This window comes from Neopsephotus bourkii, unplaced genomic scaffold, assembly GCF_033783945.1.
Source record: "Neopsephotus bourkii isolate Nb327-2 ecotype Australia unplaced genomic scaffold, CSIRO-AGI_Nbou_v1 NB_1749, whole genome shotgun sequence".
Lineage (NCBI taxonomy): Eukaryota > Metazoa > Chordata > Aves > Psittaciformes > Psittacidae > Neopsephotus > Neopsephotus bourkii.
Window position 1 is genome coordinate 8258273 of NW_026902223.1, and position 24810 is coordinate 8283082.

General features: G+C 37.6%; 2 protein-coding genes across 5 annotated transcripts in view; one reads left to right on the forward strand and one right to left on the reverse strand.

The window, feature by feature from the left end:
• TBCD (tubulin folding cofactor D) overlaps positions 1 to 24810 on the reverse strand; it is a 123478-nt gene that overhangs the window by 74989 nt on the left and 23679 nt on the right. For all 4 annotated transcript variants that reach the window (XM_061376970.1, XM_061376969.1, XM_061376972.1 and 1 more), the window contains 5 exons: positions 24629 to 24761; positions 23307 to 23449; positions 22481 to 22541; positions 21853 to 21927; positions 18818 to 18912 (listed from right to left, as the gene is read on the reverse strand). In XM_061376970.1, coding sequence (XP_061232954.1) covers positions 18818 to 18912; positions 21853 to 21927; positions 22481 to 22541; positions 23307 to 23449; positions 24629 to 24761 — 507 coding nt within the window. The remainder of the gene's footprint in view (positions 1 to 18817; positions 18913 to 21852; positions 21928 to 22480; positions 22542 to 23306; positions 23450 to 24628; positions 24762 to 24810) is intronic.
• Positions 7313 to 16064, forward strand: ZNF750 (zinc finger protein 750). The gene is made up of 3 exons (XM_061377022.1): positions 7313 to 7532; positions 12296 to 13933; positions 14364 to 16064. The coding sequence occupies exons 2-3, from the start codon at positions 12507 to 12509 to the stop codon at positions 15079 to 15081; spliced, it is 2145 nt and encodes a 714-aa protein (XP_061233006.1). The 5' UTR covers positions 7313 to 7532; positions 12296 to 12506; the 3' UTR covers positions 15082 to 16064.

The window sequence follows — 24810 nt, forward strand, 5'->3', positions numbered from 1 at the left end:
GGACGAGGCCTTGGGTGATATGGTTTAGAGCGAGGTGTCCCTGCCCATGGCAGGGGGTTTGGAACTTGATGATCTTAAGGTCCTTTCCAACCCTAACTATTCTATGATTCTATGATTCTTTAACTTAACCAGTAGCAAACTGCAATTTAAGGACATGAAGAAACAGGCACAGGGAAGAATCTTACTAAACAAACAAATTACTTTGAAGGAGTGTAAAAATTCTGTAAACTTATAACACTGCATGTCAGAAAAGAAAAATCACCCAAGAAACCCCAACCTTCAGGCTACGGTTGTGCAATATTGAGATAAACCCTACAGGGAAAAGCCAGAAGCAATTCATTGTCATTTATTCCCTGCTTAGCATTTATACCATCTTCCCAGTTGCACTGGGGGAGGGACCTTTCCTGCTACAGCTTCAGCAATGGCATTTAGTCTGGCTTATACCTGCTGGCTAGTGAAAAAAAACAACCACCTATCTGCACTGTTTAAATGCTTCCTTGCTAATTTGAAAACTATTATGGTGACAAACGCATTATAAGTTCTTAACATCCTATTTTCAAGACCACGCATCATTTTTAAAGCTCACCCGAGTACTGGAGAACAGGAATTCTGTAACCAGCCTTTCAGGTTTGGGTGTTCTCTGTTGTCTAAGAGTCCACCTAGGCCAGGTAGATTGATTTTTGTTTTCTTTCATTTCCTCCTGTATCTATGATGAAAAGTACCTGGAATCTTGCCAAAAGCCTCACAATTCAGTACCCTGACAAAAGAGACTAACACATCTCTGAAGCCTGGCTTCCTGATGTGTCCTCCTCCAAACTGCAAACCAGTATCAAACAACTTACTCTGGAATATGAAAACCCAGAAGGTAATCCTTAAAACCAAGAGTATATATAAAGAAGTTTAAGAAGTTATATAACAGATTTTGATAAAACTTTTTAAATCTTAGTCCAAGTTGAGCCTCTTGCCAGAAAAGGCTTTAAAGCAGAATCGGGATTACTTGGTTTTAGCTTTTTTTTTTTTCTTTTAATAAATTGAACAGTGAAAAGCAAAAAATGCTCTCTTCATTGAGTGTAGAGTTTTTCAGACTTTGTTTGGGGTTTTTCAAATAATAATTGGAAGCATGATTCTCTGTATTCTGAGATAAAGTACACAGGACTGCATCTATCAATACTAGTAAATAGGCAAGCATTCTCTATCCCAGTTCTGTGGTAGAACAGATGATCTGGTTCTACCACATAGCACATGTCCACTCTAACCAAATTAATAAGATGTTTCCAAAAGAAGCTGAGGGAGTTTTCAAACTGCAGACACAGAAGTCACATATACAGAGATATTCCTCCACATACACAGGAGCATTCCTCCAGTATCACTGGATACTGAGATTAACTGCATCTATTTGAAATCTTCTGACAGCACAAGAGCCTTCACTTCATACAAACTTTTCACCAAAAATATACTGGGCAATAGGACATTTTGAACACAGAAAAAATATCAGCTGAAACAGTTAACCAATATTAACCAATGTTGACCATTCAGCAAAAAAAATACACAAAATATCTGCCTAAGCCAGAGTCTGTCTGGATACTTGCTGAATTGTGTCTCACCTGTCTGAAAAAGGAACAAGCATATTCATTTTGTCACTGAATCCTAAAACATCATCACTTCCCTATTCCTCTCTCAAATCTATCTCAGCCCCCTGATTAACAATGCTTAACTGTAGACTTCAATGTCCCCTACTTTCTTCTTACATTTTTTTTTGTTTCTCCTTTTATTCTTAGAGTAATTTATAACGAGAAGAAATAAAGCCTGGTTCTGTAAGAGTTGGCTTTTGCCCACTCTCCCTATTTCTACCCTTTCCATTTATTCTGAGTTTATAAAAAAAAATAAAAATCAAGATTTGGATCACTTCCACTGACCCGCCATTATCAGACTTCTGAATTAGCCACTATCTGTGTACCTCATCAGCATTATTGCCTTCGTTTAAACGATGCTTTCATTGTTACCACAGTTAAAAAAGGAGTGGGATTGCTGGATTGTTTCAGTCCATTCACTGTGAGTGGGTAAGGGTATACAAGAAGGCAGGCAGATCAAAAATAACATCTTTCTGGCTGGAATCCTCCCAAGATAAGCACCAATTCATTACAAGTGTAACCAGGCTGTTCTTGCAGGCTTTTTTCCCTGGTTTCCTTTTCTTACTCTTCAGAGATGGAAAAGTTTTCAACCTTACTTTAAACCTACCTGTTTTCATGGCAAAAATAGGATCTCATAATGCACAACAAACTAACCAAGAAAAAAGAGCAAGTTACCACTGCTTGTGAAACATTAATAGTGCTACCACTGATTTCATTTAAGAGACCTTCTCTGGCTGTAAGCAGAGGCATTTAGCAGATAGAGCTGCAACTATTCAGTGGTCAGCAAGTTGTTGAGAGAGTGTGAGCCCAGAACACTTTTATTCTCACCATGGACATATTAAGAATGCCTAGGAAGTTTCATGTTCCTGTATATGACACACCTTATTAGTTAGAAAGTTTATACTATGCTGTCATCAAGAGAAATTTTAATAACGTCCTTTCACAAGCAAACCAGAAATTCAAGTAAACGAGGATTCTCTTGTTTGTTTAGTATTTATCCCCACCCAATTAAATAAAAAACCCCTATAAATAATAGTCTGAAGCCTACAAAACCACAAATACAGCAGAAGACAAAAGATGTGAAATCATACTGAAACCACACTGAAATGTAAGTTTTTGGCTTTAACATATGCTGTAGAGTAAGAAATGTTTCATTTAGGAGCACTGCGATCCCAAATGTAGAAATTCACACACATACATTATCAGATCATAAGATTTTCAATGACTTCTGGCCATTTTGCTGAAGAAATAAAATAATAAATTAAAAAAATCCCTACATGCAAATTTAGCTGCGCTGCATCATCCATCCTAACAACTGAAACCTTACAGCTAAATGGAAACATGTAACTTCCAATTTAAAAACACAACAGTTCAAGAACTGCAGCATTAGTATTTTTAAAATGGAATGGAATAAAGCAAAACATCACATTTCACTTGCTGCTTTATATTCCCCACTTTTAAAATGTACTGAAATCGTAGACAACATACAATGCTTTATAAATACAATGCTTTATAAAACTTGATATATTTCAAAGAATAAATGAAAGCTAAAAGTATTTTGAGGCTAGGAGTATTCATTAGACACCTCACTGCTCTCTCTGTGAGAGTGGCATCACTGCAGCACAACACCAATTATGCCTCAAAGAACAATGTGCAGGACTGACTTCATATATACTTGAACTGCACATGGCACAATTCAGGTTTTTCTACGGGATTCTATGAGGAAAAAATCATGTAGGTGAGCAAACTGTCTCAGAATCTCTGGTGCAAGTCTTAAAATCAAAGCAGAAAAGGAAAAAACATTCTGCATGAAAAACACTTTGAAAATAGTGAATCTTAAAAGGCAATTATAACCAGAGCATCAAGTAGAAACTGAAGGTACATTTTTGCATCTCTGTTAGAATTACTGGCAATTAAAAGAATGATTATTAACACCCCCTCCTTATAAACAGCTCACAGTTTTGCCTACAGTCTCAACTTCTGATGTTACTGACTTCCCCCAAGACATTTCACTGCCCAAGGGGGAGGATGGGAACCAGAAGGAAGATCACCCTAGTTCCAGGCCAAACACTAACAGTACAGGCCACAATAATATCTGAAAACATGATCTGCAGTTGCTATTAACTGCTGAGCTTTTATTCATTTCCCATACAAATAATTTGCTCTAGTAATCATGAATAATGGCTCACAAACATCAGCAAGGTAATCTGCCCAGACATATCTCCAAAGTCAGGGACTGGAATCGGTATGAAAACAAAGGTGTATTTCAAAGGTGTTATTCGAAAAGCATTAAGGCTAATAACTATTCATATGGGATAGAAGAAAATAATTATGAGAATATTGTACAAGAATCATGTAATGTTTTTAGGGCACAGCATGAGTTACAACAATTATATTCAAATACATTTGCCCCCTTCTGGGAATGGTATGGAATAACCTAGTCCAAACATGCTAATACAGATAGCAAAGCCGTGGATAACTGCAGTTCAAGTGATCACAAAAAGAAAACAAGGACTTTGGGGAATATTTAGCTCAAAGCCACACATCTAGATACCAAAGATGACAAGGACAGAAGTGAGTATCGCCAGTGACACAATTCTAAGAGGTTTCCTTTTTATGGCAAGCTAAGCTTCACCATGTCTATCAGTGATCAGCTACAGGAGATTATTCACATTTATTTATGATCCTTCTTCTTTCTTGGAATAACTACAGAGTTCAAGAATCTGTAAGACATCTCTAGAAAGAGACAAACACTGGTGATGACTGACAACCAGAGGACATCCTCTGAAAGCTGGTTACAGAGTCCTGACGGCAGCTAAAGCCAAAACAGCCAAACAACTCGGTCACCAGGGCCACTCTTTGTGTTAGAGCAGAACACTAAGAATTATCTGATTAACAGGGGGTTGATAACTGACCACAGCAACACTTGACACACTTTCATACACTTAGGGAATGGAATTTTGAAGGGCAATAGGAAAATAAAACTTAGGTAAGCAGTGTATCAAGAACAGGTTAAATTTATCCCACTGATATGTATGGTTTCTGCTAGGGACATTTTGTTTTCAGTATTAAAGCTGAGCCAAAAAATTCATATAAAAACCTGAAGAAGGAAGTCTGTAACATTTATAGAATGGCAGGTTTATCCTATAGTGATTAAACCTATGAAACCCAACTGCAGCAAAACATTTATTTAATACTGAATTTTAAACAGAACTCAGAAGGAAGAATGATATTCTACACCAAAGAAGACAGAAAATTAAAGCTTCTGCCCTCCAGAGATACAAAAATAATCATATTTTTTAAAAGGCAACTTGAGAGGAAAATATCAATAAATCCAAGTTTTACTGTGTCAATCCTGGTGTTCTGAGTTAATCTGACTTGTGCTCAGACAGACTAAAAAGGGTGCTCCCAACAGATGACTGGGTTCAGTTTATCTAATCCTCCGGATGCAAGTATAATGAGTAACAAAAATAAGCGATGAAACAACATCACTGCAATCAGGCTTTATTACTTTTAGAAGCATACACAAACAGGAGCTCTCACGTTCCTTTTCTGGGGTCCACCAATGAGTCCTTCTCCCCTGATCTGGATTTTTTTATACCATCCAAATCCCAAGAAACGAAGCATTTACATGAGCTGCTCTTTCTTTTCGCAGTTCTACTTTGCCCACAGCTGATTTCAGCTGACCTAACAACAGCAACTTCCAGGAAGTAGCTACATTTCAAACATTCTTTTCCTTGGGTCAAGGCAGCAACTGGACATAATGTCTCCCCTTCACATACCAGACCAGGGAAGGGGGATAGGGAGAAGGCAGATTAACACAAAACCAAAGTTCAAACACTGACTGCCTCTTTCCACAGTTCAGTCACCTGCGTGAAAGGAGTCCTTCAATAGCCAGAAATTGCAATTTTCTTTTAAACAAAAAAATCTGATCTAATACAAGGAAACCACCTCCACCTCATCACATGCAAAAAAGAAACTTGAGGGTGCCTTCCTTCAGCTGCAAACAACATAAAATGATTCACATCTGCAGAAAAAAAACATGAAGACAGTTATGTAGATTGCTATGGCACAGAAACCTATGGACAGGGAAAAAAGGCTGTTCACTACCTAGTGAGGACTACTGAATAACGAGACAGCAAAGGACCTTTCTCCTTAGGACCTTTCAGAGAATGCAGACATTACAGAATCTTTCACTGCAGGCAGCATTTTCTGACATACTACTTTGCCTCAAAACATTTTACAACTAAATGGAAGAATGATGGACTTACAAACACTCTTTGTATTATTTCCTCTAAAGCCAAAGGATTTACAAACAGCTAGACAGTAAGATGACATCTTTTTATGGTTTTTTATGTTTTATGGGGTTTATAACACTGCTAAGCTGTGTTATTGCAACATAATAAAATAAATAAATAAATACACACATAAATAAATAAGCAAGCCACCCTTCTACCTTACAATTAGTGATTGCTTGGTGATACGTGAATTAGTGATATGCAGGAAAACATTCCAGAACTGGAAACAGCATTGGCATAGCAAGAGGAAGGACAGTGGTCTGCGTACCTACACAGGAAAGTACATGTCCATACAAGTCATCCAAGCAAATAAAGGCCACATCATTAAGATTATTTTTCAGACACTGCTTTAGAGACTGATTTTGAAACAACTTTCACCCGCTGCCTAAACAGGTTCTGTAGGGACAACGTCCTTAATTTTCACTCAGAGACAACACTTTTGCCAACTATAAACTTCATCATACTTCCATATTTAAAAGTTTCATCAATCTGCAGCTGTCTTTATCTACAGAGCTGCAGATTAAACAAGAGGGTTGTCATGTTCATCCAGCTGAACTGCACAGCTCTGAATAGGAATTTTAACATCTCAGTAGCATCAGAACTAACAGCCAACCCCCTTTGCTTTTATACAGCAACAGGAATGGTTTTTAGAGACAACTATCAGAATATTTTCCTTTTAGCAGCCCGTATGCAGAAGGTTATTATTTCACCACACAATTCAGCACAGTCACGAGGCAAATCCACTAATAAATATGTCACTTATAAATTCTAACTAAAAAGAAACTAAAAGCAAGTATTAGCATTAATCAGTGGATGATCGGTTGTCTTTCCCCTTTCACCACTGAATGTCACAGCTCCTAAGTAAACATGTAGACATGATAATCGATTTCTTACTGGGGTGACTCCTTTCCAGTTACAGGATCTGTACATTTGACTGTTGATTATAGGCAAGCTTTGGCAGGTTCCTGTGGCAAGCAAGCTTGGAGTTAGTTCAGTCCCGCCTTCAGAAAGGAGACTCATGAAGGACAAAAAGATTTAAATAAAAATGGAGAGGGGGAGGACGAAAAAGAGCAAGAATATTAAAGCTACAAAGGCATTCAATCAAAAATGTCTGTCTCCAACAAAAGAGTTAAAGTATTATTTTTAAGCTTTGCTACCCCCTCTGTACAGTCAATTCTGCTGTTCATGAGCCACTTCCGAAAGTGAAATATATTAAAAGCTCAGTATGTTTCCTAAGCCATTTTTGACCCCACATTGCAGGCTGCTACTAAGAAGAACAGACACTACTGTTTAGAGTAAAACTTGGTTGTTGGAGGGCACAAAAGCGACAAGAACTCTCTTCGATAGCTTAGATGCTGAGGTAATGCTGAATGAAAGCAGTGGACGCAAACAAATGAATCGTAGCTTCGGGCTGGAGTAATATCAGGTGCATCTCTACACCCCGAGGGCTCAACTCCTACACTTCTTAAGTCCCTCCCCCTGAAACAACCTCCTGCAGTTTCACTTAGAGATCAAGCAGAGAACAGGTACTTCTCTCTCAGCAGTGACAGCTCCAGCTTACCAACAGAGAGCACCTTGGAGGTTTCCAACATCTATGTAGCTGGTAAGTACGTTTCTTTCGAGTATTTTTCTGTTGTTCAAATAAAGTGTGTTTGTGTTAACAGCTAAAAAAGTAAACCAGAGGTGATCATTTTTCAGCTGTCTCAAAAGCCTGGGTTACTCCTAGCAGGTGCATTTACTGCACCAGTTTAAACTTTCAGCAGAAACTTTCAACAGGAGAGGGGAGTATTTTAGCTTGAGAGATGAACTAACTCTTGTTGAGTTTTTACAATAATTAACTCTTGTTGGTGAAAAGCGTTTTAAGCACCTTTTTTCATAGAGGAAGTTGCTGTATAATATTGAAGTATGACACGAAGCTGTACTGCTTAAAACTCCTGTGTTTAGTCTGCCGAATACCTTCACACATTAGGGTCGGGTGAATCTGAAATGACTGTCTGAAAATAAGGTACTCCAGGTTTGATTTATTATTTTCTTGGGAATTAAGCACAGAAAATTGGATTAGAGTTTAGTTATCCTCTCTCCAATTAATTCAAGTGTATTAAGATACTGAATTATTAATTTAATATTGACAAAGATTTTTATTTCTTATTTATGCACGCTGCCTAACCAACGTATTTAGTCTCTTTCTGTGCTCGCTCGCACACGCAGACCCAGACCATGCGCACACGCACACACGAGCACGCAGCCCTCTTCGGTCCATGCCTTCACCACACACTTCCCTTGTAGTCCTCACCAACCCACTCCTCTCACCCAGATTTCCTCCTCATTAACAACCAGCTGCGTTAAAATCTATCTTTTAGTTTAAAGGAACTGGAAGTTTAGAAGGGAGTGGTAGTTAATCACTGGAAAATCTCAGCTAGAATAAAACTCACAAATCTTGTTCTTGCAACACTCTAGGTAGGTGACAATGGCATGTCCTTGAGTTATGCAATAATGCCACATCACAATATTTTAATTATAGTATGTCCTTCAGAATGTTCCACCCCAGTGAGTACTCCTGGTCAGAGAGATCAACATCACCAAAAGGATACTGCAATAATAATGGAGTGTGCATGACAAACTGTTACGTAGTTTGCTAAAGCAGTGTCCTAAAAAGAAATATAATTACCATCCCTGCTTGTAATAAAAGACATTCTGAAATTTCCTCTTTGATCAACTGGGCATCTTGAACAATTTAGAGTACTTAAAAACCTAAAAAACAACATGCACATATATATATATGTGTGTACATATATGTGTGTGCGTGCACGTATATGAATACATATGTGCATGTGCTTGTATACTTATACCCACGTACATTCTTGTTTATATATTTATACACACACAGGCATTCTTGTTTTCTGAACTTGTGAATATGTTAAAGGGAAGGAGGTAGCAACAACATGCTTTTAAAAACACAAGGAAGAAAACTTGCAGCTCTCAGTTTCAGGTTGGAAAATGCTACAGATGAGACAGCCGTGGGGAAGTACAATGGTGACAAGAGCCAAAGATCTAAGACAGCCTCAAGTTTAAGCAATATTATTTGAATGACCTGTTCTCAATAAAACCACAAAAGAAATAACACCACTGTATTTCAAAATTAGAGAGATAAAATTGTACTAATATATTACTGTCTGCATTTCTAAAATCAGATATAAAGAAATAAATTATCAAGCTAAAAATAAAAATACACAAGAAAATGATCATCCTACTACTGAAGAATCTTTTCCCATTTTTAAAGGCTATCACAAGTTATGCCATTCAAGTTTAAGAAAAAAAAGCCACTACTTACTGTGATTTTCCTTTCTAATACTAGATATTAATTTTGGTAGCACAAAACAGCCATTGTAACATTATTTATATAGAGACAGTTTTAACTGGTGGCACCTATTTTAAACCATTAAAGTATTTTCCAGATGTATGTGTGGGATCAAACTGTTTTAATTTCTTTTTTAATTATGAAATATGTACCACTGCCAGATACTCCTGAGTTTTATTTAGATTGTAAGAGAAATTATCCTTCTCGTCTGGACGAGGAAACATTTTATTACTGGCATTTTTAAAGCATGAGAAAAAATAAGGGATTAAATAGTTAAAAAAGAGAAGCAGCACATTCATCTGGCTGGCACTAGCCTAGGTTTACGAATGGGTAAACACCCTCTAAATAAGCTACTTGTTCTACACCTCTCGAGTCAGAGCGGCAGAGTCTCGAGCTCTACTGTCTGCATCAAAACAAAGGCAAAAATGACTAAAAACCCCTGTTGGAATTCTCTCTTGCTGGACCCATGGCAAAGCAGCACCAATGCTCTGAATTTCTACAATTAAAAACTGCAGCAATGCATTTTCTCTTATTAAGAAACAATAGTTAATACTCTGTTGAACAGGAATAACTTGACTCAAATACCAAGTACAAAGTCAGGGTGGGGGGGAACAGGACACACAGGAATTTTCATTATTAAGCAAAGGAAAGCTAGCAGAACAAGAAAACCTCATTAACATCTCTTTATTATAAGAGCTGCACCTGAATGCAAATTTGGACTGTTATCATAAATGGTCCACCTAAGAATGCAATGGAGTTTTGACAACAGTATCTTTTTTTTTCACGAATAATTAGTACATGTACTTCCAAGCAGATATAAAGAACAACAGGTACAAACCGACTTGACCGAGCCCATTACAAACTGTCCACGTTAGTTATACATCATTAGCCAAAAATAAATGCAACAAGCACACTTAAGGGAGTGAAAAAAGGGCAGTTCTCTCTCTGGACCTCCCCTCCTCCACCTCAATATTTTAATTTATTTTTATTTTTAAAGTATTAATCTTTCAAAGGAATCTTGGCTATCATTATTTAAAATATTTTTTAAAGACTATATGGACTCTTAATTTATTCAACCACCTTAACCAGATTCCAAGAGTTTAACATGTTGCTCAATAATTCAAGGTTTTTTCATTGTTATGGTATCCCTATGCAACTCAAATAACAAAAAAAGCTTCCCTAAAACCTGAAAAATAAGAAGTTACTTCTCTACACATTCCTTTTTCTAGGCTATAGCACATTTAATCATTCATTAATTCAAAGAAAAAGCTTGATTGTTTTTTCTACTTTCAGAACAGCTTTGCTATTTTCAGGGTACCTTCACAATCACCATTTTAACAAAATTAATATTTCTATGACATCAGAAACAACATTTAATACAAACTGCTAGAATTACTATACCTGATGAAACAAGCAGCAATTCTGTAGCTTTGCCTTCAGTTTTCATAATGTGTTGCAAGTCATTTTCTATTAAATAATCTGATTTAAGAAATGCAAAACAACTCCACTTTTAACTCAAATCTCACAGCATGTAATTACCAGGAATTCTTTTCATAAACTTTGTATTTTCATACTACTACTAATTCATATTTCTATGTAAAAAACTTTCTTTTTATAAAAAAAGAAAAAGTATCAAGCTATCTAGTCACTCTTACAATTAGTATTCCTGTAGTTTCGGGTAACACAATAGATACAGTACGTGGTTTTGCAACAGTCATCATTTTGATAATGATGCTTATAGTTCATGATGAAATCATCAGTTTTTAGATCTCTGCCATAACACATCCTATAAAATCATGAGAACTTGACTCTGAGAGTTTCTCACGCCTTCAGAATCAGTGAACATAATGGAACAAGCTGATACAAGCCCTCCTGACTTATCTACTGAGCAAATCATTAGGCTGCGTAAAGTATCCACAACCTTAGTTTTTCTGAAGAAAGGCAGATACCTCATTCCCCTATAAATCAATTACTGTCAGACTTTTTTTACCTGAATTACTACGCTTGTGTCTGTGTTAAGTATATGCAATATGTAAGGTGCTATGCAGCAGAGGAACATGACATGTTTTTATCAAGCAGAAGATTCCATTAGTCAGATATTGCAGTACTCATTTCTCTTAATTGAATTAGGAAGAGGAAGAAAATTGGTGTGGTTTTATCCTTCGAGAGATTGGCCACTTTTGAGGTATCCATTGAGATTAGGCTGTTAGGAAATGCCATGACAGGTAAAAGAGGGGGTTGGTCACTCTCTTAAAGAGCTAAGTCAGCTACTACCCATGTGCAACCAATCCTCTCCACCCTCCTTGCACCAAAGCCGGAAATTCCCTCTGCTGTCTCCCCAACCGGCCCGACTGGCTTGCCCCATATCCAGCTGCTGCTCGGACCTGCCTCTTCTCATTCTGCCCACCTCCACTTCTCTCTCAACAGCTCCACCTGGATTTCTACTTTCATCTTCTGAATAAATGTTCCTTCAGTTTTCAAAGAAAACTCCTCCAAGCCGGGAGCAGTGGCAGGTGCTGAGCACTGCTGAAAACTAGGTCACCTCTGGGACTGTGCTGAGGTGTGGAAGGATGTCAAAGTTTAATGAGTGTCTATCTCAAGTCTGGCATCTAGCACTTTGCATAGAATCATACAATGGTTTGGATTGGAAGGGATCTTTAAAAGCTCATCCAGTTCCAACCCCCTGCCATGGGCAGGGACACTTTCCACTGGAGCAGGTTGCTCCAAGCCTCGTCCAACCTGGCCTTGAACATCGCCAGGATGCCAGGGATGGGGAATTTGGGGGAGGGGAAGAGTTTTCGCTTTTTCTATTTGTTTCTGTCTGTTTTGGGGGGTTGGTTTTGTTTTGGTTGGTTAGGTTTTCTGCACTTTTTTTTTTAAAAACAAGAACAAAAAAAAAAAAAAGGCCACAACACACCATATGTGATATGAGGGGGAATACAGGTAAAAGAATTTATTACTTTGTCTTTAATTCCAATGTTCCACTAATTTTAAACTTTATGTTACAGTTCCTGCACTACCAGTCGCAGAAGTATTGGCTTCCGGCACCCCGTCTTCCCCGAGACACCACAGGAGTTGGCTTCCTCTCTTCACCTGGGAAGAAGGATTCTAGAAACCAGAAAAACTGGAAACATCAAGAGGCTAGAACTGTGGCGAGCTAACCACAAGAAAGTTGTTCTAAAGAACCATTACATTTAATTGTTTCGAGCAGAGAACAAAATGAGTCTTCTCAAAGAACGTAAACCAAAGAAGCCTCACTACATCCCAAGACCACCAGGAAAGCCATTTAAGTACAAGTGCTTCCAGTGTCCCTTCACTTGCAATGAGAAATCCCATCTTTTTAACCATATGAAATATGGCCTCTGCAAAAACTCAATTACTTTAGTATCAGAGCAGGATCGTGTTATCAAGTGTCCAAAGACCAGTTCCTTGGAGCCCAAACAGATCAATCAGCTTGAATCTACAGTCAAACCAACTTCTTCTAAGGCTGTCACAAATGGACTGGCAAACCTCGATTCAAAGCCTCAATTTCCGTTTCCAAAAGAAGATGCCAAGGAAAATGTTGAATTACAAAACCAAGCAACAAACACAGCAATACAAGGACAAAAACCTGTGATTCAGAAGGAATTAAGCCCTGCCAGTACTACAGCAGAAAGCGCTATCAGCATGCAGCCCCTTTTGGACAGCATTGGCAGGCCCTCGGCTTTCGTTCCTGTAGGAGAACACAGAGATAGCAAAGGCCCAGAAACCAGTGAAGTATCTGAAATCATATCACTCTCTAACAAAAATTCACCTTTTCACACTAAGTCTGCATTTCATGCACCAGGTCACCCATGGAAAGCAGGTTCTCCTTTCCTCCCAGAGTTTCCACATAAAGTTGCTCCTACAAAAGGCTTTGGTTCCATTTCACCTTATATGCAACCAATGATACCTGAGTACTCACCCCATTTTTATGAGCATAGGCTGGCTATCTACACACCATACTTGCTTCCAGGTAATTCAGAGTGTGAAAGCTCTGCTCTGTCTGTCTATGGCACACAAGATCAAAGACACTTTCTTCCACACCCAGGACCACTTCCAAAACCCATAAATCCATCAGCATATGAACACTATCGATTGTTCCAACAATATCATTCCACTCCTCCAATACCGTATGGATTTTGTAGGCCAACAGATCCTGCATTTTACAGATTTTCACACGTAGCTGGTATTAACAGAGATCAAAATTCTCATCTAATGGAAGAAACTACCTTACTATACCCAGCTTCTTTAAGCCCATCCCAACAATACCCTCTAAATTCACATAAAAAACAAGCAGATTATGAAAAAGAAATGACATTATTGCATGCCAAAAGTAATTCCAAAGATGACCAGAATGAAAGAGAGAATGCCAAAATGAGCCCTCTTGCAGGAAGTGCGGCCACAGGCTCCCCTGGCAGACCTAGCCCAACCAACTTCACTCAGACGAGCCATGTATGCGAAGGCTTGTTTGACCTCTCTAACAAGTCATCTTCCACATCGCTTGGCAAGTACGATCAACCAGAAGAAAACCTCACAGCTTTCCGACCTGTGAGGAAAAGCACTGATCAACCAACTCTACTTCAAAGTGTGCAGACGCAGCAAGAGAGAGGAGATTCACCTACCAGGTAAAATAACAAAAATCACTTTGCAAAACCTTGTCAGATTTACACACAAGGGACACACAAACACAGATGGAAACATTTCATGCAATGCCCCTAAAATATATTTAAATTTAAGACATTGAGGTAATTTGTTGTATATTGACAGTGCAAAACACAGTACAGCTCCCAGATGCTATAGTGAGCAGACTACTCATTCTCCCTAAGTGTACCAGGTATTTCCCATACAATTACTATGCATGTGTTTGTGTATTTCAGGGAATTACCTGCATCCAATGATGTGTATGGCACAAGGGGACTTGGGGGAGTTAAAGGAGAAACAGCAAAATTGTCAGATTCCAGCTCAGATTGTTTTCTCTTCTTCCTGCCCCCTTCCTCAGCCCCAATTTAGAAGAGTAACTGACAGTGAATTTTCTTTTCTCCTCATTTCTTCCAGCATTAACGTCACTGATGAAGATTCACATGCACAGAACGAATGCCAGAACAACGAAGGTTCACTGTCCAACACAGAGGAAGACACAGGGATAGCTCCCCTTAATCTTTCCAAAAAGGCTGATGCAAATACAGGACCTGCTCATGAGCATACATACAAAACCACATCCAAAACAGAAAGTCACAGCTTTCTGGAATTGCAAGACATGCCTCTGAACCTCTCAGTAAAAGATTCCTGTAACACAGTAAGCCTGAAAACGTCATTCCACAGTCCATCTCATGATAATGGTGCTGCTACTTCTCCAAGCAATGAAAAGGAAACCTCTGGAGCAGAAGCATGTAGCCCCAAGAACCCTACTAACAGTGCCTGTGACACATCTTTCGCAGCTCACCGTAATGAAGCTCAAGACTTAAGAATAATTGACAGCTGTGATGAACAGAAACAAACAGCAGCTGTAGCTCTCTGTCAGCTAGCTGCATACAGCCCAGGCAAAGTTAGACTGGACAATGAAGGGCAAAGTCCTCAGGACAGTAATGCTTCTTGTACAGAAGCTCCTCTTAATTCTTCTGATACTCAGGATACTCAGTGCAATCAAAAAGTAAAAGGACAAAAAAGGACAAATCAAAAAGAATCCGCAAAATCACAGCAAGGCACTAAAAGAGTAAGGCCAAATGACTGTAGCAGAGTCTTCACTTTAAGGAAGAGAACAAGAGTATCTTAATACTTCACTTTCAAACGAGTCATAGGAGCTAGTTACCAGCAACACCATTTAATTTCTACAAACCGCCTCTTTCTGGGTTTGGTTCCATGACAAAATACATTCAATCTCTCCCATGTAAATAATGTTCATAATTTTATATTAATATTTTTAAGTAACAGAACCTTCCCTTGTATAAGCTCAGATTTTGATGAGTGAATTTTTGCATTCATTACTGAAGCCGAAGTACATTAGATGAATCTTTAAGGGGTTTTGCAATTGTATTAATGTAAAATAAATTTTACAACTTCTTTTCTTAAAAGATGTTTAAGTTCTAGAAACAATACTGTTCAATAACATACTGTCACAGTCTTTTTCAGGCTGAATTTCGTTTAATGGGGTTGGGGTTTTTTGACTCTTTTTCTTTGAAAAACTTTTTATGTCATGGTGCAGTAGTTTAAATAAGCTTAAGATTAAACCTGGCTCTTTAGAATTTACTGTAAAAACCGGTTTGTGTAAGAATGCATTTTCCCATTATGCCACAATACAAAACACCAGACCAAATTTCGCTCCTCAGAGGCAGACGCCAGTTTAAACAAACTGATCCAAACCTTGCATAAGCAAACTTTGCTGATGTCGCCTAAGAAAAAGATTTAAGTTCAACCAAGGAAAGCCTGCACCAATCTAACAAACACAGTTTATGCTTATCTTTAACTGAGCTGCTCTGAAAACACTACTGAAAAGCTGAAGATCTAAACAATTTAGGTGCCTCATCTTCCTCTGAGGTTAGACAGACACTGGGCAACTTTCAAACTCCAAGCCTAAAAGGTTATTTATATAATTTATTTCACCTGAGGCAAACTCTTTCTGGTGAAGGTCTTATTTCCGTGTACATGTATCTCTAATTATCACTCTCAGTGTGCTTCTACGTACATCCTCAAACTATTTTCTGCTTCTATACCTGTGTATATAAACTTGCAATTTTTCAAATAAATCTGTGAGCTGTACTTCAAATCTATGGCACTTCATTAATGAGCACAAATACATTCACTGCACCACCTGTAACACATACCTTGGAAGAAAAATCAGCAAACAAATTGCTAAATTTTCAATTTACAAGTAGAATCTGGCATGGAATATCAACTCTACTAAAGGAGCTTCCTTCAGTGAAGGAGGTTCATTATGCACATTGATTTAGCTGTACTTCAGCTTCATATGACCAACCTCAGAATCCTCTCTGCTTTAAAGCTGCTGTCCAGCTTATCAAAGCTTCTACAAAAGTTTAACCAAACCCAGGCTGTTAAACTGCATACACACCCCATGTAAATTTGAACAGTATGAATTATCAGTCTAAGGAAAACAAACCCAGGCTTATTCCCTCAAAACTATGGGTATGTATTTCTTATGATTCATTATCCAGGTAAGAAACTGCCTCGCATGCCAAAACACTACAAGTAGGTATAAACCCATGTCAGGAAGCTGAATTGTATTCAATGCAGAGTTCCCACAGTATTTGTTTTTCTTTATTTTTTGTGCTATGGTGGTTTGAGCTAACAGCTTAGCCCGAGCATTGTAGGAAGTCTCCCATCAAATAGTAAATTACAGGGGTTAAGTTCCTGAGCTAAGAAACAAGAATAACAACATTGATGTTTAATTTCATCTTTCACAGAGAAAAGCTTTTCCTAAAGTATCAAAAAACAGGAATACCAATCTGAGATAACTGAAGAAGTCTGATTACCTCAGGTTAGAACAACAAGGCAGTAAGAAAGTGTGGTGTATGAAGCTGTCCGTAGTAGGAGATAAAGCAAGGAGAAAGAACTTTTTTCTAGGCCAAAAAAAAAAGAAAAAAGCCCATTTAAAAAAAGGGCCATCAAAGCAAAAGGGAAAAAAGGGAAAAGGAACCATGCCAAGTGTGCATGGCTATTCTGCAGCCCATCTGCCCCATGATAATAAAGGTTTGACTTTGATGAAGATACATTATTTGTCGTTACCAGTTATATTCTTCACTAGCTGCACCCCATTTTATATCCAAGTCTTTCCAAATTCTAATCTACAAATTCAGACTATCCTCTTTTACCCACTGTTTGCAGTATCGTACCTTTTTGCCTCTGTGTAACTCTTGAGTACCAGAAAACCAAAGGAGCTGCAGCTCAGCCAAGATAATCTCTGATAGATTCCTTACCCATCTTCTTAGATAATAATTGTTGGAATTCTTAGCCCAATTTAATTAAGAAACTTGCAGTTTATGTAAAATCATTTTTCTTTAGACCTTCATGCGTATCTCCTTCCCAGAAAGAAGATACTGAGATTGCTGCCATGGTTGTGATCCCTCCTATCTCAGGTTTCAATTCTTCCACACCAGTATTAAATAGAAGGATACTAATACTACACCATTATTAATATATTAATACACCAATATTGAAGTATCACAGCAGTAATAGAAGGCTACATCTTGTGCACTCTCACAAATTAAAAAATTGCATATAAATCCATGTATATTAAAATGACCTTCCAAGGCAGCAATATATTTTCATTGCATCTCTGTAGAAAAAGAAGGGTGTGCAGGATACAACCATCATCCCCATTCTACAAATACAAAAAATCAACCTAAAAACTGAAGAGAGGTGGCTTCACAGCACAGCTCAATTCACTGGCAGAAGCCAGCGGTCACTCATGTCATCTGTAGTCCTACACAACGTCCACTTTAGATTTAAACAATTCTATTACAGGAGGCTATTCCAATTCCTTGATAGAATAGAGGGTTTCTTTTTAACTTTTTCATCTTTATCATACAAGGGCAAAAGTAACTGGAAAAGGAAAACGAACTGACAGCTAGCTGTTCAAAAATTACGACATGAAAACCACAGACTGTATTGGACATCAACTCATTCCACGGAGGCAGAATAACAAACTGTATTAAATACTGTAATTTCCAGTTCCCTCTACAAGTCAACAGATCTTCAGAATACAAATGATCTGGCAACCTGACTCACCAGGATGAAACACCAGTTTTGACACATTTTTGAAAATTAGGGTTCAACTTTTGTTGTCAACACAGGACTACCAGATGAGTCCAGAACCACCTAGCCCAAAATAGTGCTGTAAAAGTGCCCAACAGCAGATGCGTACTGCTGAATTATGTTTTTGTCATTTCAACTCTACCAAAAATTGACCAAAATCACTAAACAGAAAACTACTACTTCCACATTAACGTCTCTATACTTCAATGTATGTTGATAGATACAGAACACACAAACAACTCCTCTGCCCTGTTATTTCTCTTTCCATCCTGGTATTTCAAAAAACCATTAAAACCTTACACATTCATGTATAAATTACACTAAATTGACCTCTGAAATTTATTCAGAAACACACAGCATAAGTTACTAACTTTAAAGTGCAAGTTAGTCATCAATTAGTTAATATAGTCTACCTAAATAATGACACTGACACAGTATATAGACATGCGGTATTATTTTTATACAACTGTACAGAGAAATATGGGAGTGAGGAAGAAGAAAACCCCAAGAAACTAATTTCATTTTGGAAAGAAAAATTTATTAAGCATATAAAGGCACACCCAAGACAATGCTTTTGCAGAAGTACCTTTAATATCCCCATAGGCGTATTTCTTTACTCTAGAATTCAAAACTACAGTCAGTAGTAAATGAGCAAATTCCAGTCTAGTGCCACAGATTCAATGTCTAATACTACAGACTGTTAATTCATGAACTTGCTCACATTGAGCAACTGAACTCACCATCTGAAATTCGGGAAGGGAGTAACAATCCTCTTCTGCCTAATTCAGCCAGAGCCAGGCATCCACCGTGCCATGCATTGTCTGTTTCCTGGAAACTAATTTTAGAACAAAGACAAGTTTTTGTTAAGACCCTTTTCAGATTTCATTTTTCACGATTAATTCCTAACATTTTAAAAGACACATAACCCATACTGGCATTGTGATATAAATCCTGCTGGACTTCTAAAATATGAGGTTGAACGTACTTTCCTATTTTGTGCAATATAAATACTGCTATAAACATTATCAAATAAGCAAAACCCCCATTTACCAGCAGAAACGGAATGTCAATAGAGAAGAGTACAATACCTGGAAGTCATCCAGAAAAGGATAACAACTTTCTAGTACTTTGGCAAAACACACAGATTTATAGAACATTCCCAAAATAACTGATTTAGTGCCACAGTCTTTAACTAGCCAAAGAGGTTGAGGTGACAGCTTCCAATCAACACTTTGTATGAGCTTATGCAGTGAGCAAACTGGTGCTTATCCACCTTTAAAAAGCATCAACCAAACCAGAGCAACCTGTAGTGAACACAACCAAAAAATACCTCAAATGGTACACAATTTCTGGTGGACTGTCAGATAAAGGAGTGAAAGGGAAAAGGCTGCATGCTGCACGACTAGACATGCAAAAAGCTCATTTTGTATTAAACTAAGAATAAGAATCTGAGAATAAAATGTTGAACACACAAACTAGGCCATATCAAAGCTTCAGCTCCGCCAGCATCCTGTGTCTGACATGGACCTATAGCAGATGCTTAGCCAAAAATGAAGCACAAAGGATCATTCCCTTATTAGCCTCCTCCTCGCTTTGGCAACCTGTATGGAGACTTCCCAAGCCAGAGGTTGCAGACAGAATGTCATATTTAATAACCTCTGCTGGGTCCCTCTTCCATTAATTCGTATAATCCCTTTTTGAACTCCCTTTACACTTCTGGCTTCCATAACATCCTGTGGCAATGACTTCCACAGTTTAATTATAATTGCCTGAAAATGTACTTCCTGATGCTTCCCAGTTCTCACCTTACGAGGAAGAGTGAAGATTACAATTACTCACTTTCCCTCTTTCTATCACATTTATAATTTTATGTATCCCCATTATATCCCTGTCCTTCTTCTTTCCACTTGGAAGAATCCCCATCAGTTAAATCACTTTTCAGTGATTCAGTTTTGTTATCTCTTCTTCTCCTATAATACCTAATGTTCCCTTTGCCTTCTTTTTTCTGACAGCTGCTGCTCATTCCTCTGACATTTTGACAGAAGTATCAGTGTTTTCAAGATCTCTTTCCTATGTAGTGATAACCGGTTTATAACTAAGCTGCCTCCTTCCCTAAGTGCATTAGTTTGCACTCATCAGCTATTGTATTTCACATCTAGTTACTTAACAGAGGCTTATCAGTTGATTTCCTCACATCACTGTTCACCTTTTTTCCAGGATCCTTATAGGTACGTTGGACATCATAAAGAATCATCCAGACCCCCACGACTGTGCTGATAGACTCGCTAAATTGTGAAAAATTATAACTTATTTCTCCCTTGTCTGCGTTTTAATCTATCTACGTTTAAGAAATCCTTTCTTCTTATCCCAAGAGATACAACAAACTGCCTCTGATGAGCAAGTGAATTATTTTGATTTTGGTCTCTAGATATTTAGTGTAAAGAGTACAGGAGAGATTCCCTTTGTCCTTGTCTACATTTGTTCCCAGGTGTTTCTGAAGAAAGCAGGTCACTCAATTACTAGTTGGATTACTCATCCCTACAACTTGAAAAACAAGGAAAGAAAACACAGTGAGTACAGGTCTTTGAAGCTCCAGGGATAATTGAGATCAGCAGCACCTCTTAAATTAATCACAGTAGCACAGTGGAAGTATCAGCAAGGCAGATACTTTCCTTTAAGTTTTTAAGACTTTATACCTTTATTTTTTTAATGTGCTACCCTTTGAGCTGCTATTTCTAATTTGTACTCAGAACCAGAAAGAGAGGAATTTTTTAAAACATCTGAGTGACAAACTGAACACTAACAGTATTTTTTGCCAATAAAGAAATTCTTTTTATTAACCTACTCTAAAACACTAAGTCAGATCTTAAAGCTCAAGTACTCAATGCAGACCTGATGAATAATTTGATAGGAAAAAAAAAAGCATATAGTACTTGTTTAATACTTTAGTCCTTCACATGCTTTATATGGCTGTGGAAACAAGATATCTAACGACAAAGCGCATCAAAAGAGCACAGATGAAGCAGCTACAGATGAAGCCCTTAGTGACATGCTTTATTGGCAGGCTTGGCAGTGCTGGGGTGAAGGTTGAACTTGATAATCTTACAGGTCTTTTCCAACCTAACTGATTGTATGATTTTATATGTGATCAAACCAAAGCTTCAGCTAGCCCAAAAACATCTCTGACACATTACACGCCTTAAGTCCAGTATATGAACAAGCGTATTGCAACACTCTCTGCAGTAACAAGTTTTTACAGTTTAGCTATGTGCTCTGTGAATAAGCATCATCTTTTCTTTATTCCAAACCTGCCACCTTATACTGTAGGGCAATAATTTCCATGACACTCAGGATTTCACAAACCTTCATTATATCCCATTTACCCATCACTTTTCCTACATGTTTTAGCCTCTCCTCACATAAAGATTTTGAATACCATTTCCAGTTCTATTATGTTTCTGAAGATGCATCCAATACTCAAGACATGAGCACACCAGGAATTTTTAAAGCAACAAGTTAATGAGTATTTTTTTATTTTCCTAAAGTTCAAATTCACTCCTTCCACATTTCGTTAGAATGGGGTCAAGAGGTAAGATTAGGAATAACTTCTTTACTGAACACCCTCAGCACAACTGTGCCATAAAAAAAATTGAAATCTGGGGAAAAAGCAACAAAATTCAGGGTTTTAGACCTGCCTTTCTAACTGTTGCTCTCTTGTTTCATAAGCAAAGATTATTTCATATACATGTAAAGTGTGAAATAACGTTTTTTTTACCTAAAACAGTCCAACAGAGACCCAATCACGTCATCTGCTAATTCTTTGGGAAGTCTTCCAGTTATTCTACCAATTCTACAGAAGACAGAAAAGGGGTTGGGGGGAGAGGGAAGCAAGCAGTGATTCATTATTACTGTATCTGATATATAAGTCCTATAAAAAAAATCTAGTTACTGGAAGGTTACAGTAAGATTGGCTGACTTCAAGATGACAATACACTGCCCTAACACCATTACCCTACAACAACAGTCTCAAGCTTGAAGCAAAAGCTACACAGCATCAAACTTAACAGAGAAATACAGTTTTTAAAGTGGAAGAAGAAAAAAAAAACCCACCCCAACAACTAAACATTTTGAAGAAATGCTATTTTACACCCATCAATTCGTCTTACCCAGACTGTTTCTTTCCTTTTATTTATATTCTACCTGAAATTTTCCTGAAGATAAGCACAAATTCATAGCAGACAAACTTACAAACACGGCTTTGTAACATCAGCTGTGCTAAAGCCATTTGAATTAACTGGGAATATTGACAATACACAGAAATTGTCAATCTTGGATTACACTAGACTGTATTTCTATGTTGTTTACTGTAGATTATTAGTTTAGAGTAACCATAAGAAACCTACCCTTTTGCTGCAGACCACCTGACAATAGTGTCTTTGTCTTTCAGTCCAACCAACAATTGCTCTGCAGATAATTTATTTTAAACAAAAGAGATTATTCTCATTTAACAACAGAAAGATTAAAACTTCCAAAATTAATTTTCCTCTTAACATAAATGCCTCTTAGCTTATATAAAGATACTTCTATACACCTCTCCTCTTTTTCACACCAGAATGACTTGAAATCAAAGAAACAAGAAAGATGTCAAAATCATTTTCTAAAAGAGAACTTGGTTTGAAATTTCAGGTACTGTGGAAGATGCAGAATGGAGCTCATGGTGCTTTTTCCAGTGGTTCATTAGATTATTCAGTTATAAAAGTCTTCTGATGCAATTTTTGCTGATTACAGCATATCCACCACCAAGCTCGCAGAGCACCTGTATGACCACAAGCTAATAAAAAATGCTGTTCCTTTGTTACTAAGACATCTTAAAAACATCGGCTATAATTCTTTAGCTTTCATTTAACACTTTTTGTTTTTCACTGTGTATTTTAAGTCATCCGTCTATGAAAGGTTCAAGTTCTGTCTTTCATATTATATTTCAGTAAACCTATGCCCCAACCCCACAACAAATGCTGCAGTATTGAGTTTCTGTTTGAGATGCTGAAATCCAAATCATTTGAAAAAATGTAGTATATTTTAGTCCCTTGCACAGACTTAAACTTTACAGACTTTCTAATTTTTCACTTTAGCACAGATACCTTCATTACTTTGTTACCCCTAAGGTTGGTTTTCAATATATGCTTAATTTGCAGGCATTAGAATATTTTTTATTCAGTTTTTACACACCTACAACATTTTCAATCTCTCCTGGAATGTCATATTCCTCTTCATCATCAGCTTCACTAGCAGCAACTGTTGTCATTTGACTCTGCACAACTGAACCCTGAGCCTTCAGATTGGCAGCTAGAGATCGACAGCCACGCTGGTATCTGCACAAAGGAATGGACACATTAATTGATTTGTCTCATTGAAGTCCCAACTGAAATAGGTGCATCCTGTCACAAAGCCTGCTGATCAAGTTGCTACACCTCCCAGGGTACAGTTCTCCAGTTAGAAAGTGGTTGCTTTAAAGTATCCCACTCTCCACCCCCTCCTCCTGACCCAGTTGTCTCTTTTTCCAGGTAAGAAGAGCTAGACTATTTAAATGTCTCTCCCTTTCCTGTTTCAGGATAACCTATTTTCCACTGCTGACAATAAAGAGAGGCAGAATTCCCATGCCATGAAAACCTCTCCAAAACTGAAAATATTAATAAAATTGACTTATTAAAAATTCAAATTTTTATTTGAAAAAATAAAAACTCAACTATTAAAAATTGGCTTGTAAATGTTAAAGCCAACTTAGTACTTTCTGACCAAGCTATACTCAGATACCTAGCCTATGGTGTAGATACATTCTTAGAAGAGATACACTTTACATATTAAACTGACTTTTGCCATTGGGCACAGTACACTCTCCGCCTAAAAGAGAATTTTCTATGCCTGAGGATGTTCTCAAAAGTTGGTAAAAGAAACACAATAAAAATAGTCACCAAGGGAGCCTGCAATTTGAAAATATCAGTGCGAGAAATCTAGAAAAGAGTTTGCCCTCTGGCAATAAGTAAAACCAGACACCAAAACCTGACTAATATGCAAAACCAAAGTGGGATTGCAAGCCACTTTTCCCCTGTGAACCTCCTATCGAATCAGGGTAGAACTATGTAATGGAAAAAGTTATGTTCACTCTTACAAAATTGTACTAAATCAACTTCAGTAACAAAGGTCAATTTCTTCCCATCTAAACCAAGTTATGCATTATATAGGAACAGGCTTCTGCTTGTGTAGCGTGCAACATGAGAAGTGAAAAGATTTGGCCTGTCCCAGCACTAGTTTACTGTACAAAAATGGAAAAAAATTTACAGGAAACTAAATACAGTGGAAGCAATCTACGTTTTCCAAATAGTGCAAATGAAGAAGAAGTTCATTCCCAAGTAACACAGGGATTTCTTTCTTTCGCTTTTAGGGGAGGTTATGAGGACAGGACAGTGTCATATCCACACATTTAGGTATTCCATGACTTTCTGAGTGCTTCTGGATTTCAGTTTTTTTAACTGTTTCAGCTTTAAACTAACCTCCATTTTGCTACCTTTGGTTTCACAAACGTCAGTCCAAGTCTCTGAACAAGTTTCATCCCTAGCTTGCGAAGAACCATCTGATTACTTTCTGACAGCTTGCAGTTATCAAGACACTCAAGTACAGTAGCGGCTGTAAAAGAAAATAAACATGCTATAAAACCTGAAAAATCTCAGTAAGA

What these genes read in the sequence shown, in the direction of transcription:
- ZNF750 (XM_061377022.1), top strand. Translation starts at nt 12,507, where the DNA reads ATGAGTCTTCTCAAAGAACGTAAACCAAAGAAGCCTCACTACATCCCA. An exon ending in AGAGGAGATTCACCTACCAG is followed by an intron (nt 13,934 to 14,363) that starts GTAAAATAACAA and finishes CATTTCTTCCAG; the next exon opens with CATTAACGTCACTGATGAAG.